The sequence below is a fragment of the Antennarius striatus genome, chromosome 21 (assembly GCF_040054535.1).
Source record: "Antennarius striatus isolate MH-2024 chromosome 21, ASM4005453v1, whole genome shotgun sequence".
NCBI classification, from domain to species: domain Eukaryota; kingdom Metazoa; phylum Chordata; class Actinopteri; order Lophiiformes; family Antennariidae; genus Antennarius; species Antennarius striatus.
This window is the reverse complement of record NC_090796.1, coordinates 13,085,219-13,103,425: the sequence shown is the minus strand read 5'-3', so window position 1 is coordinate 13,103,425 and position 18,207 is coordinate 13,085,219. Positions and strand designations below refer to the sequence as shown.

The 18,207-nt window shown below is 42.9% G+C and overlaps 2 protein-coding genes across 3 annotated transcripts in view; one reads left to right on the top strand and one right to left on the bottom strand.

The window, feature by feature from the left end:
• Positions 1 to 572: 572 nt before the first annotated feature.
• On the top strand, positions 573 to 2,951 carry cdk5r1b (cyclin dependent kinase 5, regulatory subunit 1b (p35)). The gene is made up of 2 exons (XM_068304786.1): positions 573 to 628; positions 1,813 to 2,951. Exon 2 carries the CDS (start codon positions 2,043 to 2,045, stop codon positions 2,949 to 2,951), a length of 909 nt encoding a protein of 302 aa, XP_068160887.1. The 5' UTR covers positions 573 to 628; positions 1,813 to 2,042.
• A 4,100-nt stretch (positions 2,952 to 7,051) lies between these two features.
• myo1d (myosin 1D) overlaps positions 7,052 to 18,207 on the bottom strand; it is a 60,265-nt gene continuing 49,109 nt past the window's right edge. For both annotated transcript variants that reach the window (XM_068304784.1, XM_068304785.1), the window contains one exon: positions 7,052 to 10,164. In XM_068304784.1, coding sequence (XP_068160885.1) covers positions 10,008 to 10,164 — 157 coding nt within the window. In that variant the 3' untranslated portion in view covers positions 7,052 to 10,007. The remainder of the gene's footprint in view (positions 10,165 to 18,207) is intronic.

Below are 18,207 nucleotides of genomic sequence, written 5' to 3'. Positions count from 1 at the left end.
TGCGATTATTGTAAGAAACCACGCGGATATGCAGTAATAATAACGTATCCTAATCCACGGGTTCTATACTCAGAGCAGCTGTAGAACGAGCTACCTATGCTTCAACCCACGTTGTGCTCACACATGCATGTTGCATGGCTAAATTGTTGACTGAAATGATTGCATGAAGAAAACAGCATGAAGGGAGAGTTCAGCGGGTTTGGCCGCTGTGTGGCGTGAGGCGGCGTTGTTTCCCAGCAGAGAGACAGCACCGCGGAGGGAGCGCAGAGCGGCGCCCCACCACCGCCTTTGCGTCAACCATCCTCACACTCAGTGACACAACACAACATCAGCCCTCGCAGCATCCGCATCTCACGGCCAGGAGGACCAACATCGTCATCTCAGCAACCATTCCACAACTACCTATCATCGCCGACACCAGGCGTGTTCATCCACCGTTTCATTTTTTTTTTTTTTGTTTAGGATTGGTCCAGATATTTATTTATTTTTGTTCCTCTTTTCATTTTGGCGTTTCTATATTCTTCGAGATGGTCTGATCTTTTAATCCCATCTCGTAAGGAGAAAAAAAAAAAAAACCGGACCGATCATCGTTACAGCATTACTAAATCACATTCGAACAGGCAACCTGGTGAGTTCACGTTGATTTTGTGATATATTGTTTGTGAAAGTGCAGCTGATTAGATTGCACAGATTTACTGATCCATTCACCTGTTTTTTTATTTAACTCAGGCGACGCGCAGCCACAACAACTAAAAAATAAAATCGATAGATAGAAAGAAATATATCTAGTAAATACCAGGCAGATTCTAGAATAATAAAAGATAACATGGAAACGGTCTTCCCCATTTTAAGCCACCGCCTATCGTAGCCATTTCGACGCAGACGCTCCGGTTCAGCACCACGGAGAGCACCGGTGCGCACAAGTCTTCCTCTCAGCCGACGCATCCTTTAATTACAGGCCAGCAAAGTCCGATCCAAAATACAGCGTTTTGGGAATTTCTCTACATTTTTTTGACAGATCAGATTGATGACATGGTGATGGAATGAAGGATCCAACAGCTTTTTTTTTGTTTTGTTTTTGTTTTTGTTTTTTACAGCCCTGCGCCAGCGAATAGTCGATCTATCGACTGACTGTCTTTGGTAATGCATAGGCACTGCAGTGAGGATGAAAATATGTCGTCGCATGAAAGAAGCATAGAATGAAGAAAGAATCTCTTTGGTCGTGTTGTGTTGTTGTTGTTGTTGTTGTTGTTTTTTTGGAGGTGGGTTAAATCGGACGACCTTGGATTTGCGCGTCGATCAGTCGAATCCAGCGCATCAATCTCGACCTTCACCTGTTAATTACGTGTTTACCTTTCTGTTCTACCGTTTCAGCGAGAAGGGAGGCGTGTCGGTATTTGGACATGAAATATGAAATGCTCATCAATTCACTGTTCAGTATGCATTTAAAACAAATATGCAACAGCCGACGCAGAATCATTAAAAATACTTGAAGGTTTGTAATAGAATTACAAATTCTATACTATGCAAACACATGGTGATCCATTCCAGCACTTAGTGAGTCGAATCAGTTCCAAGGGTTCTGTCAGATAAACCACCAACAGATAGATAATGGCAAGATTATTTCTTGAAAGCTGAAGATTCCTAGATCTAATGTGAGATCACATACATTTAAAAAATTTTTTTGGTTTTTATTCATTTTGTTTTATTTATTTATTTGTTTTTATTTACTTGTATACATCCTTGGTTAATTTAAAAGCAGCTGATCATTCAGCATTTTCTCTTCTCATCATTGATCTTTCCTGCTTGCAGCAGCTGCCGTCTGGAGATCTGAAACACAACAGAGACTCGTTTAAGTCAAGCTGATCGTTATCCCCTCACAGGACCATTTACTCCTCGCTTTAGATGCCAAGTGTCGGCCTGTAACCAGGGAAGCCCAGCTCCCGGACGCATTGAGGCCTCGAGACCCTCAGGATCTCCACTGGCAGACGCTCTTCTGACCCCGTGCGGCTGAAGCCCGTGGACGCCAACCCGTTTTCACCATGGGAACCGTGCTGTCTTTGTCACCTAGCTACAGAAAGGCGGCCCTCTTTGAGGATGGACCGGCCACAGTGGGCCACTACACCGCTGTCCAGAACAGCAAGAACGCCAAAGACAAGAACCTGAAGCGCCATTCACTCATTAACGTGCTACCGTGGAAGCGGATTGTAGCGGTGTCAGCCAAGAAGAAAGGCTCCAAGAAGGTGCAGCCCAACGGCAACTACCAGAACAATGTGACCCACCTGAACAACGAAAACCTGAAGAAGTCTCAGTCATGCGCCAACCTCTCTTCCTTCACCCAGGATCAGAATACTCCAGCCCTTACCAAGAGCTCCAACAACACAACATCATCTGTCAAGAAGGCCCCTCTGGCCAACTCCAACGTGGCCCCTGGGACCCCAAAGAGAGTGATCGTCCAGGCCTCCACCAGTGAGCTCCTGCGCTGCCTGGGGGACTTTCTGTGCCGGCGCTGTTACCGTCTGAAACACCTGTCACCCACTGACCCGGTGCTGTGGCTGCGCAGCGTGGATCGCTCCCTGCTGCTCCAAGGCTGGCAAGACCAGGGCTTCATCACCCCCGCAAACGTGGTCTTTGTGTACATGCTGTGCCGCGACGTGGTCTCGTCTGAGGTGGCCACGGAGCACGAGCTGCAGGCCGTGCTGCTTACCTGCCTCTACCTGTCCTACTCCTACATGGGCAACGAGATCTCCTACCCACTCAAGCCCTTCTTAGTGGAGAGCTCCAAGGAGACCTTCTGGGACCGCTGCCTGTCCATCATCAACCTGATGAGCGCAAAGATGCTCCAGATCAACTCTGACCCGCATTACTTCACTCAGGTGTTCGCCGACCTGAAGAATGAGAGCCAGAAGGAGGAGGAGAGGAGCCGCCTGCTCATTGGCCTGGACCGGTGAGGGGATGCTCGGGGGGGAAGGGACAGGGTTCAGAGGTGAAAAGTGGGGGGGGGGGACTCCAGTCTGGCATTTTTAACAAGTTTGAAAGGTTATTGGTGATGCAATTTATTTATTATTGCTCCAGCTTTCTATTATATCTACACTTTAGACTGTAGAGGAGAAACCATGAATGTTTGCTTTGTATTTGAAATCAAGTCAAACTGAAACAAAAGGATCTAAAAAGCAGAAGCACTCTTTTTGCTTCTTGGAGGCACCTAATTATCGAGGCCAAATTCTACTTCTGGATGATGAAGGATAGATTTCTTATAAACCTGAGAACATATGCTTTGTTTTTTTTCCCCCCTGACAATGATATATAAATTAAAAAAAAAAAAATGCCAGACTTGGGTAAATCCTTTGCTAACATACGAATATATATCTATATGAAATACAAAAAAAAACAAAGATGCAGAAAAAAAAGAAAACATTAGAAAAGGGAGCATAGAACTACAGCAATGAATGTGGAAAAGGCTGAGGCTGCAGCAGCCCACCAGTGACCTTCTGACTGTTTGACCATGTGATGTGCACTGCCTACTGCAGGAGGGTGAGGGCCATCGCCTGACTGGCTGTCTTCATGCATTGTGGATGAACAGGCACCCCCGCCTGCAAACCCCGGCTCCTTTGAATCACCGAAACACCATGTCTCCTCGAGTTAATGTGGAATTACTGGACTTTTTTTTTTGGCTGCAATGCATATCTGAAAGAACAGTGAGGGGGTGGGGGTGGGGGGGGTCACCCCCTAGTTCCTGTTCATGGCTCTTCAGCAGGACTGTGCAGTGGAAGACAGTAAGCAAACAATGCATTGTGGGACTTTTGATAAGAAGACAACAGCCGGCGGACATATGGCCGATGATGACTATTCATCAGAAGCCCCCCCTACTTTATTTTCATCTAGGAAAAAAAAGTAAAAGAACTAGTTAATGGATGTTTTACCCCCCAGAGGCTTACACCTATGGAGGTTTATTTATTGCTTTGCTGGAACAAATTTACCTTGATTTCATTTTTTAACTTAGAAACAATGTTTTGCACGTGTGCCATGCGACTTTACTGAGTTTCCAGGAAGGCAGGAACAACTATTATTATTATTATTATTCCTTTAACTTCTTTTTACATGATTTGTAAACCAACTGCATCTGCATTAGAGAATGCTGTGAACAAAGTGACACTAGTTATTTTTAGCTCTGCTTGATAAAATAGGCTATTTGTTTACCAGGGAAGTTCATTTTGTACTTTTGTCTATAGGTTGTGTTGCAACCACCTTGGAATGATGTTTGATTTTGTGCTTATGATTCAGCATAGAAAATGTTTTAACAGTGCCATATCTCTGAAGAAAATCCTGCTGGTTTAAAATACTGTACTTTTGGTCCTGCTGTTGAATGATCAGGTGGATTTTCATCTACTAATAACTACTTACTGACACCTAATTTATTGCCATTTACGTATTTATTTAGGCATATTTAATGTACATGAAAGATCACGATGAGAGACATTGAAAAGGGAATGGCATGGCGGAGGTGGTGGTGGGAGGGGGGTTACTGGTTGGTAGGTGTACTTATCTTTGGTTGGAATGAAGATTGATCCAGGTTATGCAAATGACTGCTGGAGATTTATTGATGAATATCTATCTTAAGAAGCAATTGAGGTCAAAAACCAATGTCAATCTGACCATCTCCAAAGAGATATCATCAAGGACACGTTGACCTAAAGACACTATCAACTCTATATGCGAGAAAATACCCAGAAAACATTTGTCAAACGCAGCTCTGACTGCCGTGATGGGCTTACCCAACCTGCTGTCCCACATATCAGAAAGGGAAAGCACACTCATTTTTCTGGGAGGGGAATTAATTTATTTCAACAGCACTTGTTCAGCATCACTGCAGAAAAGCACAGCTTACCTTGAGGGTGATGCAAAGGCACCGTGTCTGTGTAAATCAAATGTAAGGTGACATAACAGCCGTCCCGGGGGCTGCAGGAGACGCGGTGACCTCCACAGAAATGACTCGCTGTGGCGTGCAATGCCAAAGACGTGGCGGCCAAGACAGAAAGCATGCAGACAACTGAGAGATAGATTCAGTTTGTTGTGAAGCAACGTTCCTGCTGCTTCTTGGTGTCATCGTAACTGCAAGTCAACAGTATTTCCACCCAGAAATGTATGCGATTATTCCTTTTTTTTAAACTCTCCTCAAGAAAAAACTGTGCAAACTCCTTCTGCGCTAGTATTCTGACAGTTGATCAAAACAGCGTCACAAACCAACTTGCATCATGTTCTTAATTTGTCCCCAGTGAATGAAGCGCTTCTCTGCTGCTACTTGAAGCAAAAGAAAAGTAGTGCGTCTGATGGTCACAACCTGCGCCTACAAGGTTCTCTGCCACAGGGAATTAGATCGCTGAGAGAAAGTTCATTTGGAGTGTTTGTACGGGCAACTCTAGGGCAACGCGCACTTTAGATGGACCTCTGCTCTGGCAGGGAAAGCGGAGCATTTTGGGTAAAGGCCTCAAAAACAATCTCCCTCTCTCTCTCTCTATCCATTTGCCCCCAATTCACTTTAAATGTGCCATTTTTTTCCACTTTGCATTGTTGAATAGTTGTTTGAAAAAATACTTTCAAATGCTTATAAAATAAGAAAAAAGACTCAAGTGATAGTTAAAGGTTTCCGTCAAACTCTTTTTCTGTATCTTGTTGCGTACTTTGTAGATAAAAAAATGAAACAGTGGTTCAAGAACGACATGAAGAGAGGCATTGGCTGCATATGTGTGCAGGTGTGTGTGTGTGTGTGTGTGTGTATGACTTTTTTTTTTTGTACAGAAGAATGTGTGACATGTTTTCTAATGGACATGGAGCATTCACCAACCACACCGGTACTAGGACTTGGTTTTTCCTCTGTCAGATGGGGGAGGGGATGTTTAAATGCTATTCAATTCAAATGTTTTTTCTTTTTTGAAAAAGACAAAAAAGCTGTTGCTGTAATTGACACTTTTTTCAGTTAGTTGCTGCTTATTTTAATTTATTTTTGTACTGTGATTAAAAAATAAAATGCACTGAACGTTAAAGACAGCCAGGTGGTCTCTGTGTCTCCAGGATTTGCTCAAGTGCACCTCAGTGATGTTGCTCTTCATCCCCCAGCAGACGTGAACAACGCTGCACTTTCTACAATACCTGTTTTTCACTGCCTTCAATTAAACCAATGAATTTCACTCTAAATGCTCTTAAGATGACTCCAGAGGCAGCTGGGACATGTAGTGCAGGTAGGTTATTACTCATGGGGTTGGTGATTTAATTCCCACTTCCACACGTCCTTGAATAATGACACCGTCACAGCGAATTGTTCCAGATGAGAGAATAAATAAAAAAGCAAAGGAATGTGATTTTTTTGTTCTCATTCCAACAATACAGATTAACTAGATTAGAGTTTCCTCTCTATTTGAAGGTGTTGATACAAGGAGTTGCCAAACAGACATCTGCATAGACTGGTTTGGATCGAAGACAAATATTAAACCTATGAGCGATCTCTATTTTTATTTGGGGGGAAAAACAAGAAGGTTGGAAGGGGGATTGTTGTGTCTGGTGAAATCAGACATTAGAGTTGTGTCTCCCACACAGATTAACCACGGTCAGTTCATTCATCACATCACCTGTCTCCACCCATTACTTGCAGTTTATTTGCCCAACATGTCAGCGGGTTCTGTCTTCCTCATTGCCCTCAGGGGAGGAGGAGAATCATCCCACTCTTCAGAGGAAATGTTCATCCATCAGCTGGTGGCTTAGACGCCCGCTGAGGCAGCCGCTGACGGCTGACAGAGCGGCAGTGGATAGCGCCGTTGTCATGCCGACAGCTGGGACTTTAGCAACCTCTGGGTCACTGAGCGGAAACAGCTGCTAGCGGGTGGATTAACGCTGAATTCTTTCTCGCTATTAGCACATAGCATGCTAAGAAGGGAAAGATCTGAGTCAACATCAGTTTTCCCATTGACAACCACCTATTTTTGACTCGGCCCTACCCTGTCAGCACACACAAACACACACACATGGGAAACAATCCCAAACAAGGTTAGAGGCAGTTCAATTTATTAATAAAATGATTAATTAATCACTTTTCATTATGGATCATCATAAATGCACAATCTGCATTTATACTGAATACATGAACAAATATGGTGAAGGTCCCTTTAGACGTAATCTGGATATTACAGTATGGCATTTAATCACAAATATTCATACGAAACTTTGTATAAAATTAGGCACATAATGAACGAATGGTGTACAGATGCTGTAAATATTTTGCTTACAAGCATTAAACATGGAATACACTTTGGAAAAGAATGTGCCACCCTTTGGCTAGCATGCTATTTGATATAATTCAAAAACTATGATCCTAAGAGAGCAGAAATGGAACAAAGATGAGTACTGAGCATGCTCACTTCAAAGTCAAATGTGGATCAGGATCAGAATCGTGTTACGTGTCAATGTGAACGTAGCCCCAGTGTTATTATTCATACCTGACATCCTCTGATGTCAATTTAAGGTCATTACAACAACTGATTTTTACTTGTGCAGCAAAGCTGATGGTGAAAATAAAAAAACAACAACAATTTTTGGCTGATTTGGCTTATGAACCAAAAAGAATAAAGAAATAGAATAACATGATTATTATTCTGCAATAAAGGTTGGTTCTAGACTATTTACATTTCAGGGTAATGTACCTATTGCTGCAGACGGCTCTTATGTTTTGATCATAAGTCCTGGCTGTTGTTGGGAGTTTCCCTTTTTATTTTCACTGAAGAAATATATATGGAAAAGAAAACCAAGACAAACAGTAAATTTTTCACTGCCCTGCAGGATGAAGCCGTCAGAGCGACAATGAAGGAAAGTGGAATGGGAGGAAGCGTAGAGGGAATAGTGAGGAAGAGGAGCCAGAGTAAAGAATTGTTCTTAGAGCCTCTTTGCCTTGAGAGAGAGGAGAGCAGATCACTGAAGTGACACGGTGTCCATCCTAATAATGAGCAGGAGAGGAGAGGCCACAGACACACACACACATAACAGGCAGCTCCTGCGTATGAGCTCCTCTGAAAACATCATATAAAGATTCCGTGTCACTTCCTTAACCCACTTCCACGCAAACGGAGACCGCCATGGAAGTGCGAGGTAGAACGGAGATAAACGCTAAATGCAGCGTTTTAGCTCCCTTTAAAATGACTGCTATGAATGTTTTCCTCAACATTGACATAATGAAATTGATAGAGGAGCGATGAGTCTGTCCCTTCAACTAGGGCAGACACTGAGGGAGACTTGATTCATAACCTTGGGTTGTCGTGCCCGTTTGCTGTTCCTTCTTTGTCTTTATACAAAGACAATACAATGATCGCATCGGCATGATCACTTTGACTTCAGGCTCTTTCTTTTCAGATGTATTGTAACCAAGCAGGACTTTTTTTAAACTCGGGGTAAAACTGAGGTTGGTTTTTAGCAGCGAACACATTCAGGCAAAAGAACAGATGACTCCATGGCGTCAGCGTCTGTGGTGTTTGGAGCAGTTGGTAAAAAAGAACATATTGTGATGTCCTCACACTTATCGAAAGAATAATCGCAGCGACCGTTTTCAATACAGGCAACAGCTTTTGTGAGATCAACAGCACAAATCAAAGCATTCAAGTGCCAATGGGTTTGATTTGATTTGTGAGATTTGGCTTGGAGAGGGACGAGCGGAGTTCAGCAGCAGCATGAGATGAAAAGATGAAAAGTCATCCTCAATCTTTGGACGGGAGATCAACACGACCAGTAGACTTCACGCCCTTCCTCCTTATTTGTCGAAGCCGCCAGCCAGACTCTTTCGACCAGAGCCAAACGGAGGCGAGTGTCAAGAGCTAATCAACATGCAAACAGGTCGGACGTTATTTCTCTGACGCAAGGGGCGGATCTACGTCAAATGGAAGTCAAATCATCACTAACATATGGCAAAGACAGGAAATACACTTCATTCTTACAATGAAAAAACAACAAAATCATTCTTGAAATCCTGTCCTTTAGCTACTGCCTCCTTTCTATAGAAAATTGCGGCGAAGTAAGTGCTGTGCAGACATTTATAAATTTTTTATGCTGAATAATTCTAACCATCGATATATAAAGTAATATAAAAGTAAGCACTTATACAGACATAGACAGAATATAATTAGCATGATTTAAATTAATAGATTAAAACTCTCTGCATGCAGCAGGTGTGATGTTCAGGATATGCTCAACACATCCTCTGACTCACAAACGAACAATGAATCTGATTGAACAGCTGTACCTCAGACACCGACTGAACCACCGCAACACATTTTCACACTTCCTGTTCCCATATGTGATTGTAAACATTTACTGGAGGAAAAGCGGGCGCCATGCATCCCTTTCTCTAAGTCGGTAGACAGGCAAGTCTTCAATCTGATTCAATAACATCGTTATTCTTTTGAGTGTAAATCGATAAAGTAGATAATCAACGTGGAGTATCCGAGTCGCGTATAAATATCATCTCAAATGTTTTTTCTTTTAGGGTTTCACTTTCGATGTGGCTCCTTCATTTGGAGTTCTTTTTTTTAAATGCAACAACAGTGGTTCAGAGAACAGCCCCTGCATGATCTCCTCTCACTTCCGCAACTACAATATTCCATCTACCGTAAATACTAAAGTAAATATTGCACAGAGCAAATCATTTGAAATTGGGATTTTAAAAAAAAGAACACCGCTTTGAAGTATTATCACACAGAAAACACATTTAGCAATTAATATTTAGCCTGTAAGCAAATCGTACGCTTCCTGTCTGTAGAACGATCACACAGACATCTACAAAACAGGTCGAATTTGGCATGGTGTGACATTTTGAGGTTTCAATTACCCAAATCCTCTGGCAGAGCTGTTGTTGGAGTTGTCACATGATTAGCAGCTCTATACAAACAAGAGGTGAATCAGAAATGAATCATCATTGCCATCATGATCATCTTGGCCTAAAGCTTTTTCTTTTCTTCAAGCGGCCCGGTTTAGTTGCCAGGAATGGCCAGGATGTAACCAGATCTGCTCTTGATGAAGTCTGGCTGGGACTGGTTGATCTTGGGCTCCACGATGACGGTGCACTTCCTCCCGTTCATGCTACACTGGATGGGACTCGCGACGTTGACCTGGAGCTTCCTCTTCTCGCTGCAGAGAGAAAGAAAAGCAGAAGACGTGTTTTTACTCTCACTATGACGAACATAAAGAAAACCTGCCTTGAATGGCTTTTCAATTCATTCAGCCACAGTTTAATGCACAAGAACAAAATATGTGTATCCATTAATGTGTGTGCGTGCAAAAATATGAGTGCCATAAATCATTCTTGTAGTAACACACATCGCTGCAATCTCATAAACACACCGTGCTCATTTTCTGTTTGCTTTTTCGTAAACACGGTCATGCTCACACACATTTGTGTTGGTCATAAATCACTCCCCCCCTCGCAAACACACACACACACACACGCACACACACACACACACACACACACACACACACACATTTTCTATATTGACACACTCGCACACCACGAACATATCAGAAAACAGACAGCATTCTATTCTTTTAGTCAGCTGGAGGAGGGAAGGTGATCAGCCCATATTTGTTTGTTCATTTGCAAGACAAAAAAAAAAAGATTGATTAAATTTGGAGAAAAAGGAGAAAAAACTTGAATAGATAAATGATTTCCTCCAATTAAACTGGGGACATCAATCTGTTTCACTCGGACGATGATGATGTTCAATGATGTTCGTTTTAGCAGAGTACTTCCATCCTGAGGATTGTTCTAATGAGGCGAACAGAAGTAAAAAACATCTGTTCACCATCAAACTTCTAATCTAACTCTCAGCAATAAACCAATTAACAGCAACTGGAGCTCCTCAAGTGTGGACAAAGTAATTTAATCCAACAGGAAGGTGATAGCTTAAATTTTCAGTCTCTAATTAGTTTGAAACTTTATTAAAAATACAGCTTGAAGATAATTGGTAATACAGAGACTGAAATAAAGGTATGAAGAGTTAGCTCATATTTATTTTGTGTATATATATTTACACATATGGGAGAGAGAGAGAGAGAGAGAGAGAGAGAGAGAGAGAGAGAGAGAGAGAGAGAGAGAGAGAGAGAGAGAATAGGAATAAAGAAGATACATGCGTGCATTGTTGTAGATTTAGAAAATAAAGATGGATAATATAGAAGGAATCATGCCAGAATCCTGCTGGAGTAATGATCCATATGGTGCTGCCTGGCTGGGATTGGTTTTTAGTGCCTGTCACATCTAGTTAGACCTTTTCTGGGTGAACGGGTGCTTTGCCTCGTTAGCTCTTAAACAGAATCGATGACAGGAATCAAAGCAGCGAAAAAAAAAAAAAGGCTCACATTTTGAGGCTGCTGTTCACAGAGAGGGGGAAAAAAGAAAAGCGACGCAACAAAGCGAACATGTTGGTGTGGTAAATGGTTCAGAGCCTGTGACACACGCAACACTCAATTCGGTCAAGTGCTCATCGTGACACACTTTCCTAGCTGGTACGGTTACTTGTCATCAAATCCATTAAGTGTCATTATGGTTGGAGTCGCACAAAGCCAGCGATCCGAGTGCCCCAGACCTGATCTGAGGTAAAGCGTCAGGAACCCGATGCCACCGACTTGATGCGAAACAATAAGTCAAAAAACATCAAGTTGAAGGGTTCTGCTACCCACATTGCACTCCTCTGCAGATTGGAGAAGCTAAGGGTAGCACCGATGTAGGTTTCCATGGTAACTCCCATGAACCGAACTCCCCCATCTGTCATGGCTGCCAGCCAGTCGATGGTACTGTGTGAGTTTCTCTATGTGCCGATACGTCTCTTTGCCCGGCTGTCTCCACTTCACAGGTGTAGCCGTGTGGCGCTACTCATGAATGGAAAGCAGATTCATGTCAGCGTGTAAATATGCTACAAGGAGACGTAGTGTTAATCTGTACATCAGCTTCCACTTTGCCCAAAAAATGTGTCTCTGATACAAAATCTGTCTCTGAGAGAGCGCTCTAGAATTCCAATTTAAAAAAAATAAATTTTCATCTCAGAATAGTAAAACTCAGCTCAGTTGAGGTTTAGGGGTCATAGACTGAGCTCTCCCATCAGGAGCCAGTCAGAGCCCCAGGGCCAGACTTATTTCTCCACCGGATGGCCTCTCCAACTGGAAAATCAATCCCCCACCCCCCCCTTCAAAACGCCCTTCACGCCATGTCCAGACTCACTTTGCTCCCTCACAAGCATCCTCTCTTTCTTTAGAGGGATGGAAAGGAGAGCAAACTGAAATGAAGGCTTGAGTGAAACACAATTTAAAATGAAAGTCAAGGGCAAAGTTGTGGTGTCTCAAGGATGAGTTTAAGAGCTGGAAAGAAAAATGTCAGTGGAGAATGTTCAGCGAAAGAAAATGCATGCAGTCCAAAACAACGGGGTCACTCTGTGCTTCAAAATGGAAAGCAGGAGTAGGGGTGGGAGAGGATGATGCAGGGTATTTGGGAATCCATCCAGTCCCATTTTGTGTCATCCTTCTAATATCGTACCTGGCTCTGCCACAAGCATTACGCTCCTGAAAAATATATGAGCACGGCAGGTGGGGAAGGAGGGCCAGTCTGCAAAATGGACCCACCATAAAGACTGAACTTTTCAGGATGGAAATAAAATTTAGATGTTTTCTCATTGCCAATAAAGATGAGAGTGACATTTCAGACAAACTCTAACAAGGGAAGAACTCTGATTGTCTGATTTACGAGACTTCCAACCGTCTGCAACTTACTGTCATGCATATCAATTCTATTCTTGCCGTAATTTAACACCTTCAAGGAGAGGGAATGGAAAATGGAAATTGACGGCACTGAATTACAGAGCATGCAGGAGAACAGAAAAGCGAGCGACACGTGTTATAAATAGCGCGCTGTCCACGGCACGAGTCAAAGCTCGACTCCACATATATTCACTCGAACGTGATTAAATGGACACTCGTGTTTTCATAGCAGCAGATTGATCCAGGTGGAAGCAGGAGGTGAAGTCATGCGGCTGATCTGGCAAAGACTCAAAGGGCCGATCTCAGTCATGTCCAAGTAACGCTCCTCACATCAATATTTCAGTTGGTGGGACCACACTGAGATCAAGGAAGAAAACCAAACAGCCCAAGAAGAAAGCATGGATGCATTTATACCTTGCGTCTGTGTTTATGAGTGTGTGTGTGCATGCGTGAAGGGCAGGTGTCCTGGGGTGGGAACGAGGGAACAGACTCTGCAGACGGAAGCCCATGACGGATGGGTATCCAACGCTTTCTCCACGCTCTTTGAGCACCGTCGGGGTCAGATGCAATATCTTAAAAACAACACCGGCGTGGATCATAAATGGCACGGACGTTTAAAAGATGTGTGTGTGAACCAATCAATACGTGAGTGAGAGCTTTATTACCACCTCACAGCTGGCGGAGCCGCTCTCAACTCAATTACTTCCAATTTTTCCCAGTTTTGAAGCTCTGATGGGATTTTATGGATGCGGCTCCTCCCTTTGTAGGATTTCCAAGCACTTCCAACTGGGTGATACCCAAAGGTAGACGTAGAACTCGCTGAGGGAATCACTTATCTCATTTGGCATTCTGGAATGCCCTGCGCCACCAGCTGCCACTCAGACCCCACCCCAGTTAAGCGAGCTAACATCTGTTAATTAAAGAAGAATTTCAACATCTGCACTGTATTCTTTTGAAGGTGCAGAAAAAAACAAACATAAAGTAAAACATGGATTATATTTAGGGTTCTTTTTTTAACGCATCACCATGTTTCCGGATCCTGACACCCTTTTTCTTTATCCCTCTCCTCCCACTCCAACACATGGATTTGCATTTTACACCAGCCTTGAAAGTCTCCCTCCCTCTCGCTGTCACATCCGTTTTTTCCACCTCACATGGCTGCATCACACGTGCTCCCGTGTGCTACATTCACACCGCAGAGGAAACAGGAAAGCAAAGAATTCACATGAAACTACACAACAGTAAAGAAACACTGCATTAGACTGAAACTCAATGTGAACAGAGTCTGAATGGGAGGACCGGTTGTTGCAGGACAATCATCACAGAGACAGAATCGGATACGAGGCAGCACCGCCGCTCAGGATGGATGAAACTGTTAATGGCTTTATCTGCCCCAGTTTAGAGCGGCTGGGATTTGGACTGATTCAAAGCGTGAAAACTGCCTAAGAGGCTTACAGTCTGCAGTTCTTTAATTAGCACCGCTGCGCCCAAGTCGGACAGTTTTGCTAGTGTCATAACTGCAGATGTAGTGAATGAATAGTAAAGAGGATACAAAGGGAGAGGAAGGAGTTGAGCAGTTTTGAAGGCATGGTGGGCGAATTGGCGATGCAGATTAATAAACCAAAAGATGTCACAGGTCATAAAAGACTTGAGCTGAAATTTCTGCATTTCTCTGTATATATACAACTTATTTTTCAAACTTTTGGCTCTTTTTTTCCTCAAAAACCTCCTGCAACAACTGTCTTACATTCTTCCAGCAGGCCTCTGAAAAATCGTAACTGTAAAAAGGATTGCAAATATTGGTGCATTTCTTCTTTTACAGTATATTTAACTTTGTGTTCCGGTGTAGTAATTTTTTCTTCTTATGCACAATAGAGCACACATAATGAGAGAGTTTAAGAAAGTGGGTCATTTAAGAAATGCTCTGCGGTAAAAATGGTATCGACTTAAATGTGTATAAAACAGTAAAGAGGGGAAATAGGGAAGGAAGACTGCTCAATCTCTTGTGAGCTGCTGGGCAAGGCTTACGTTAAATACGTGTCTGAGCATCAGCGCAGCTGCAGGCCTCTACAATGAGATGGAAAGGGGTCAGGTAGCGATGGAAAAGAGGCCACTGAACGACCCTTGAAAACCTGCATGCTCCACAAGTCTGGAAAATGAGAGCTGCTGCTGCCTGAGTAATATTCCACTGTTCCATAATGTGAGAGCTGATCTCCGACGCTCCCAGGAGGCTCCATCTGAAGACGGATCATACATAAACTGTACACACGAGATAAAAAAGACCTCTGCTTGTTAATATGCTAAGCTGGTATTTCTGCTTCTTTATGCATATTAATCAAAATCTGGGCTGCTGCAGTGACGAAGCAGAGACGGCGACAATTGATGGGCCTTGAGCAGTCATGAATAAAACCCTTCTTGTGATCCTAAAATATGAAATTATGAGTACATGTACAGTAATGCTCTGCATTTCTCTAGTTTATGCTGAAATTTAAAGTAAATGTACTAAAGACGATTTATTATTTGATAGAAGATTTAAATTCGGTTCAGTTTATCTTTTTTTCCCCTCAGTCTGTTCTAACCATGCATGCAAAAATAAACACAGAATACGTTTGTTGATCCTGAGAATTAAAATGGCAGAAAGATAAGGTGGCATTCCAGTGATTTCATACAACAATTCCAGAAAGTCAGAGGGACTTGAAAGGAAAGATAAAAACCAGACTTGTTGAAAGATTTGCAGCAGAGACCCGACCAAACATCCACATATGCTTCAGCTTAACTATTCTACATCTTGAAAAGAGTCGTTTCACTAACAGTTTACGGTATATTTGATCAACATAATGTTTTCAGGAAAATAAAGTGTTTAGTGCAACTGTGAAGCCTTTTCGACCTCTTACAGCGATTGGTTCTGGTGGGAGGATGGGTCATAGGGTCAGAAGAGTGCCCATTAAAAGTCTAAAATGAGGTTCCACGTATTGTGACCTTGGGCATTTTTCAATAGTATATACAAAAAAAAACAACTGTTTTTTTTGTAGGAGTTGGACACTGGTTATACTGCGGTATGTGCTCAACTGACTCTAGTTTTTCATATCAGGCATGTGAAAGGACTGAAGTACAATAAGCCCTCGCGCATTTGCGCGTCAACACGTGTGACTTCACCTCATCGCAGATTTTTACTAGGTAGTCACGTGATACTGTACACGCATTGTATTGGCTGATGGCATCTGGAAGTGCACTACATTCCGTGAGTCTCGAAATACAGCCCACTTCCGTGAGACACAAAAGTGCTTTAAACAGTCGATAAAGAGTGTGGGAAAAGGGAAAGGCGATAGAAGGTGGTTTAATATCAGTATGGGGTTCATAAATTGTTTAAATTACCTTAAATAATAAGATAGTTTGTCGCTGTATAGCGGAATTCGTTAATCGCGTGTGGTTCCTGAAACGCATTAACCGCGAGTAATGAGGGCGCAATGTATAAAGACGCTCAGTGGCTGCAAACTTCTTTTGAGGCTATCCAGCAATGATTTAAAATTCTTGACTGCTGTGGTTTCATGTCAACCTCACAGGATGTTGTCACTTTGGTTGTGATGGCCAAAGGAATTAATTTGAACTTTCAAAGCTATTCCTTTTGTATTGTTCTTGTCCATCACTCCTCAGCAACGGCAACATGTGGGTAAACCACTGGTTTTCCATATGGCATCTGTCTCCCCCCCCGCACAGCAGGTCAATGATGGCTGTCAATGTTAACAGCTACTCGTTCAAGCTGTTGGAGAGAATCAGATGTTCCAAATTTACCATTTGAACAAAAGGACACGTCTCACCTCCACGATTCTGTTCAAAGATCAGTGGGAAATGAAATGGAGCTGGAATCGAACAAAGGAGGGGCTTCTGTCTCCACAGATGGCGGGGGCTATCTCACACAGCAGATCCATTATAGCCACACGGCAGGAGGGTTAAACAAACGTGTGTTTAAGTGTAGGAGGTCAACTCCCACCTTCCTCATTGTTCCTGTCTGGACGCCGTGGAGACGGAGCTAAATGTGACCCACTGCTCAGCTGTGTCTTTGGGCTTTCAGAGGGACTCCGGTTCCACCTGAAGGCTGAATGGAGTTGACTCAAAAAAACATCAAGTAAATCAATAAACCGCCACACAGCGACTCAAAAAAAGAAAAGACGGACAGGCGGCATCAATTAGTTACTGTTTGCTGAAGGGAGACGTTCACCTCTTGGGCGGCCACGCCTCCAATTCTGTTCATTAAAGGCGATCAATACGTGAATCAAAGGCTCATCTGTTCTCATCTGCTGACATGTAGACGCTTTGTGCTCTGTAGGAAGGCTTGGGCCGTCCACAATGACTCACCGCCAGGGACTCAGAGGTGATGCTGTGTGAGATAATATTCTTGTTTTTTGTCCTTTTTTTTAAAATAAAACGTCATCTCCAAATATAGTCCAAGAAAAAGAAGAGTTAAAACCAAAAACCTTCCTTCAGACCTAACAAGAGAAAATAAGAAAAGATCCTTTGTGGAGGGGATTTATAGGGTTTTTAAATCTTAATTTCATTTATTTATAAACTTTCCTGGTAAATAATACAAAGAATAACACCGTTCTGCATCTCTAAGTATTAGATCTGTATGGAATGTTTTATAGTTTGAAATTTCTTATTGAGAACACACCATCGACTTCTAATACTTCCATAACGAAATTAGGAAGCCTGTTGTGAACAATAAGCTTTGACATTTATCCTTTTTTGTTATTTTTCCTATTTTCCAGTTAGAAACTGAAAGTATTTCAACCTTTTGACCCATTGAAAAGGTTGGCGTAGATCCTGTAATTCTCAGAAGGAATCAGATGGGTTGTCCAGAACACTAAACAACACCTGCAGGAAGACTCCACCCTTTTTTTTTTATTCATGTCACCTGTCAGCAGTCGTAACCTTACGGATGATCTTTGTGTCATAAAAAGCCGAAAGCAATTGCTGAGATGGAAGGATATTGGCGCAACAGTTAAAAGTAAGGGAGTGGAGGGATGACGATGAGGTGACGGGAAGGAAAGGGAGGGGTGGGAGTCAATGGTGAAAAGATGTTAGGAGGATTAATGGCAGAGGAGATGTGAAGAAACAAACTAGGGAAAAGAGGAGGTGAAGGAGGGAGGAGAGAATGTGCCGGGGCTCATCATAACAGGCCTGGCAGGGGGAGAGTTACTGTTGCTGGGCGGGGCATGTGTTTCAGGCTGGGGGGTGGGATTACTGGTAATTGTAGAGGTCACTGAAGAGATGGAGGTACCTACTGTATCATCTTTACTGTATAGCACTTAACTGATGCTTTTATCCAGAGTGACAGTAAGATGCCGGCCTATAGTGAGTGCATACATTACATACACTCCCAGTGGAGCTCCTGTGGGAAGGCAGAGGCAGCAACTCTGTGAGTGA

Coding starts and splice junctions, on each gene's coding strand:
- cdk5r1b (XM_068304786.1), top strand. CDS start 2,043: ATGGGAACCGTGCTGTCTTTGTCACCTAGCTACAGAAAGGCGGCCCTC.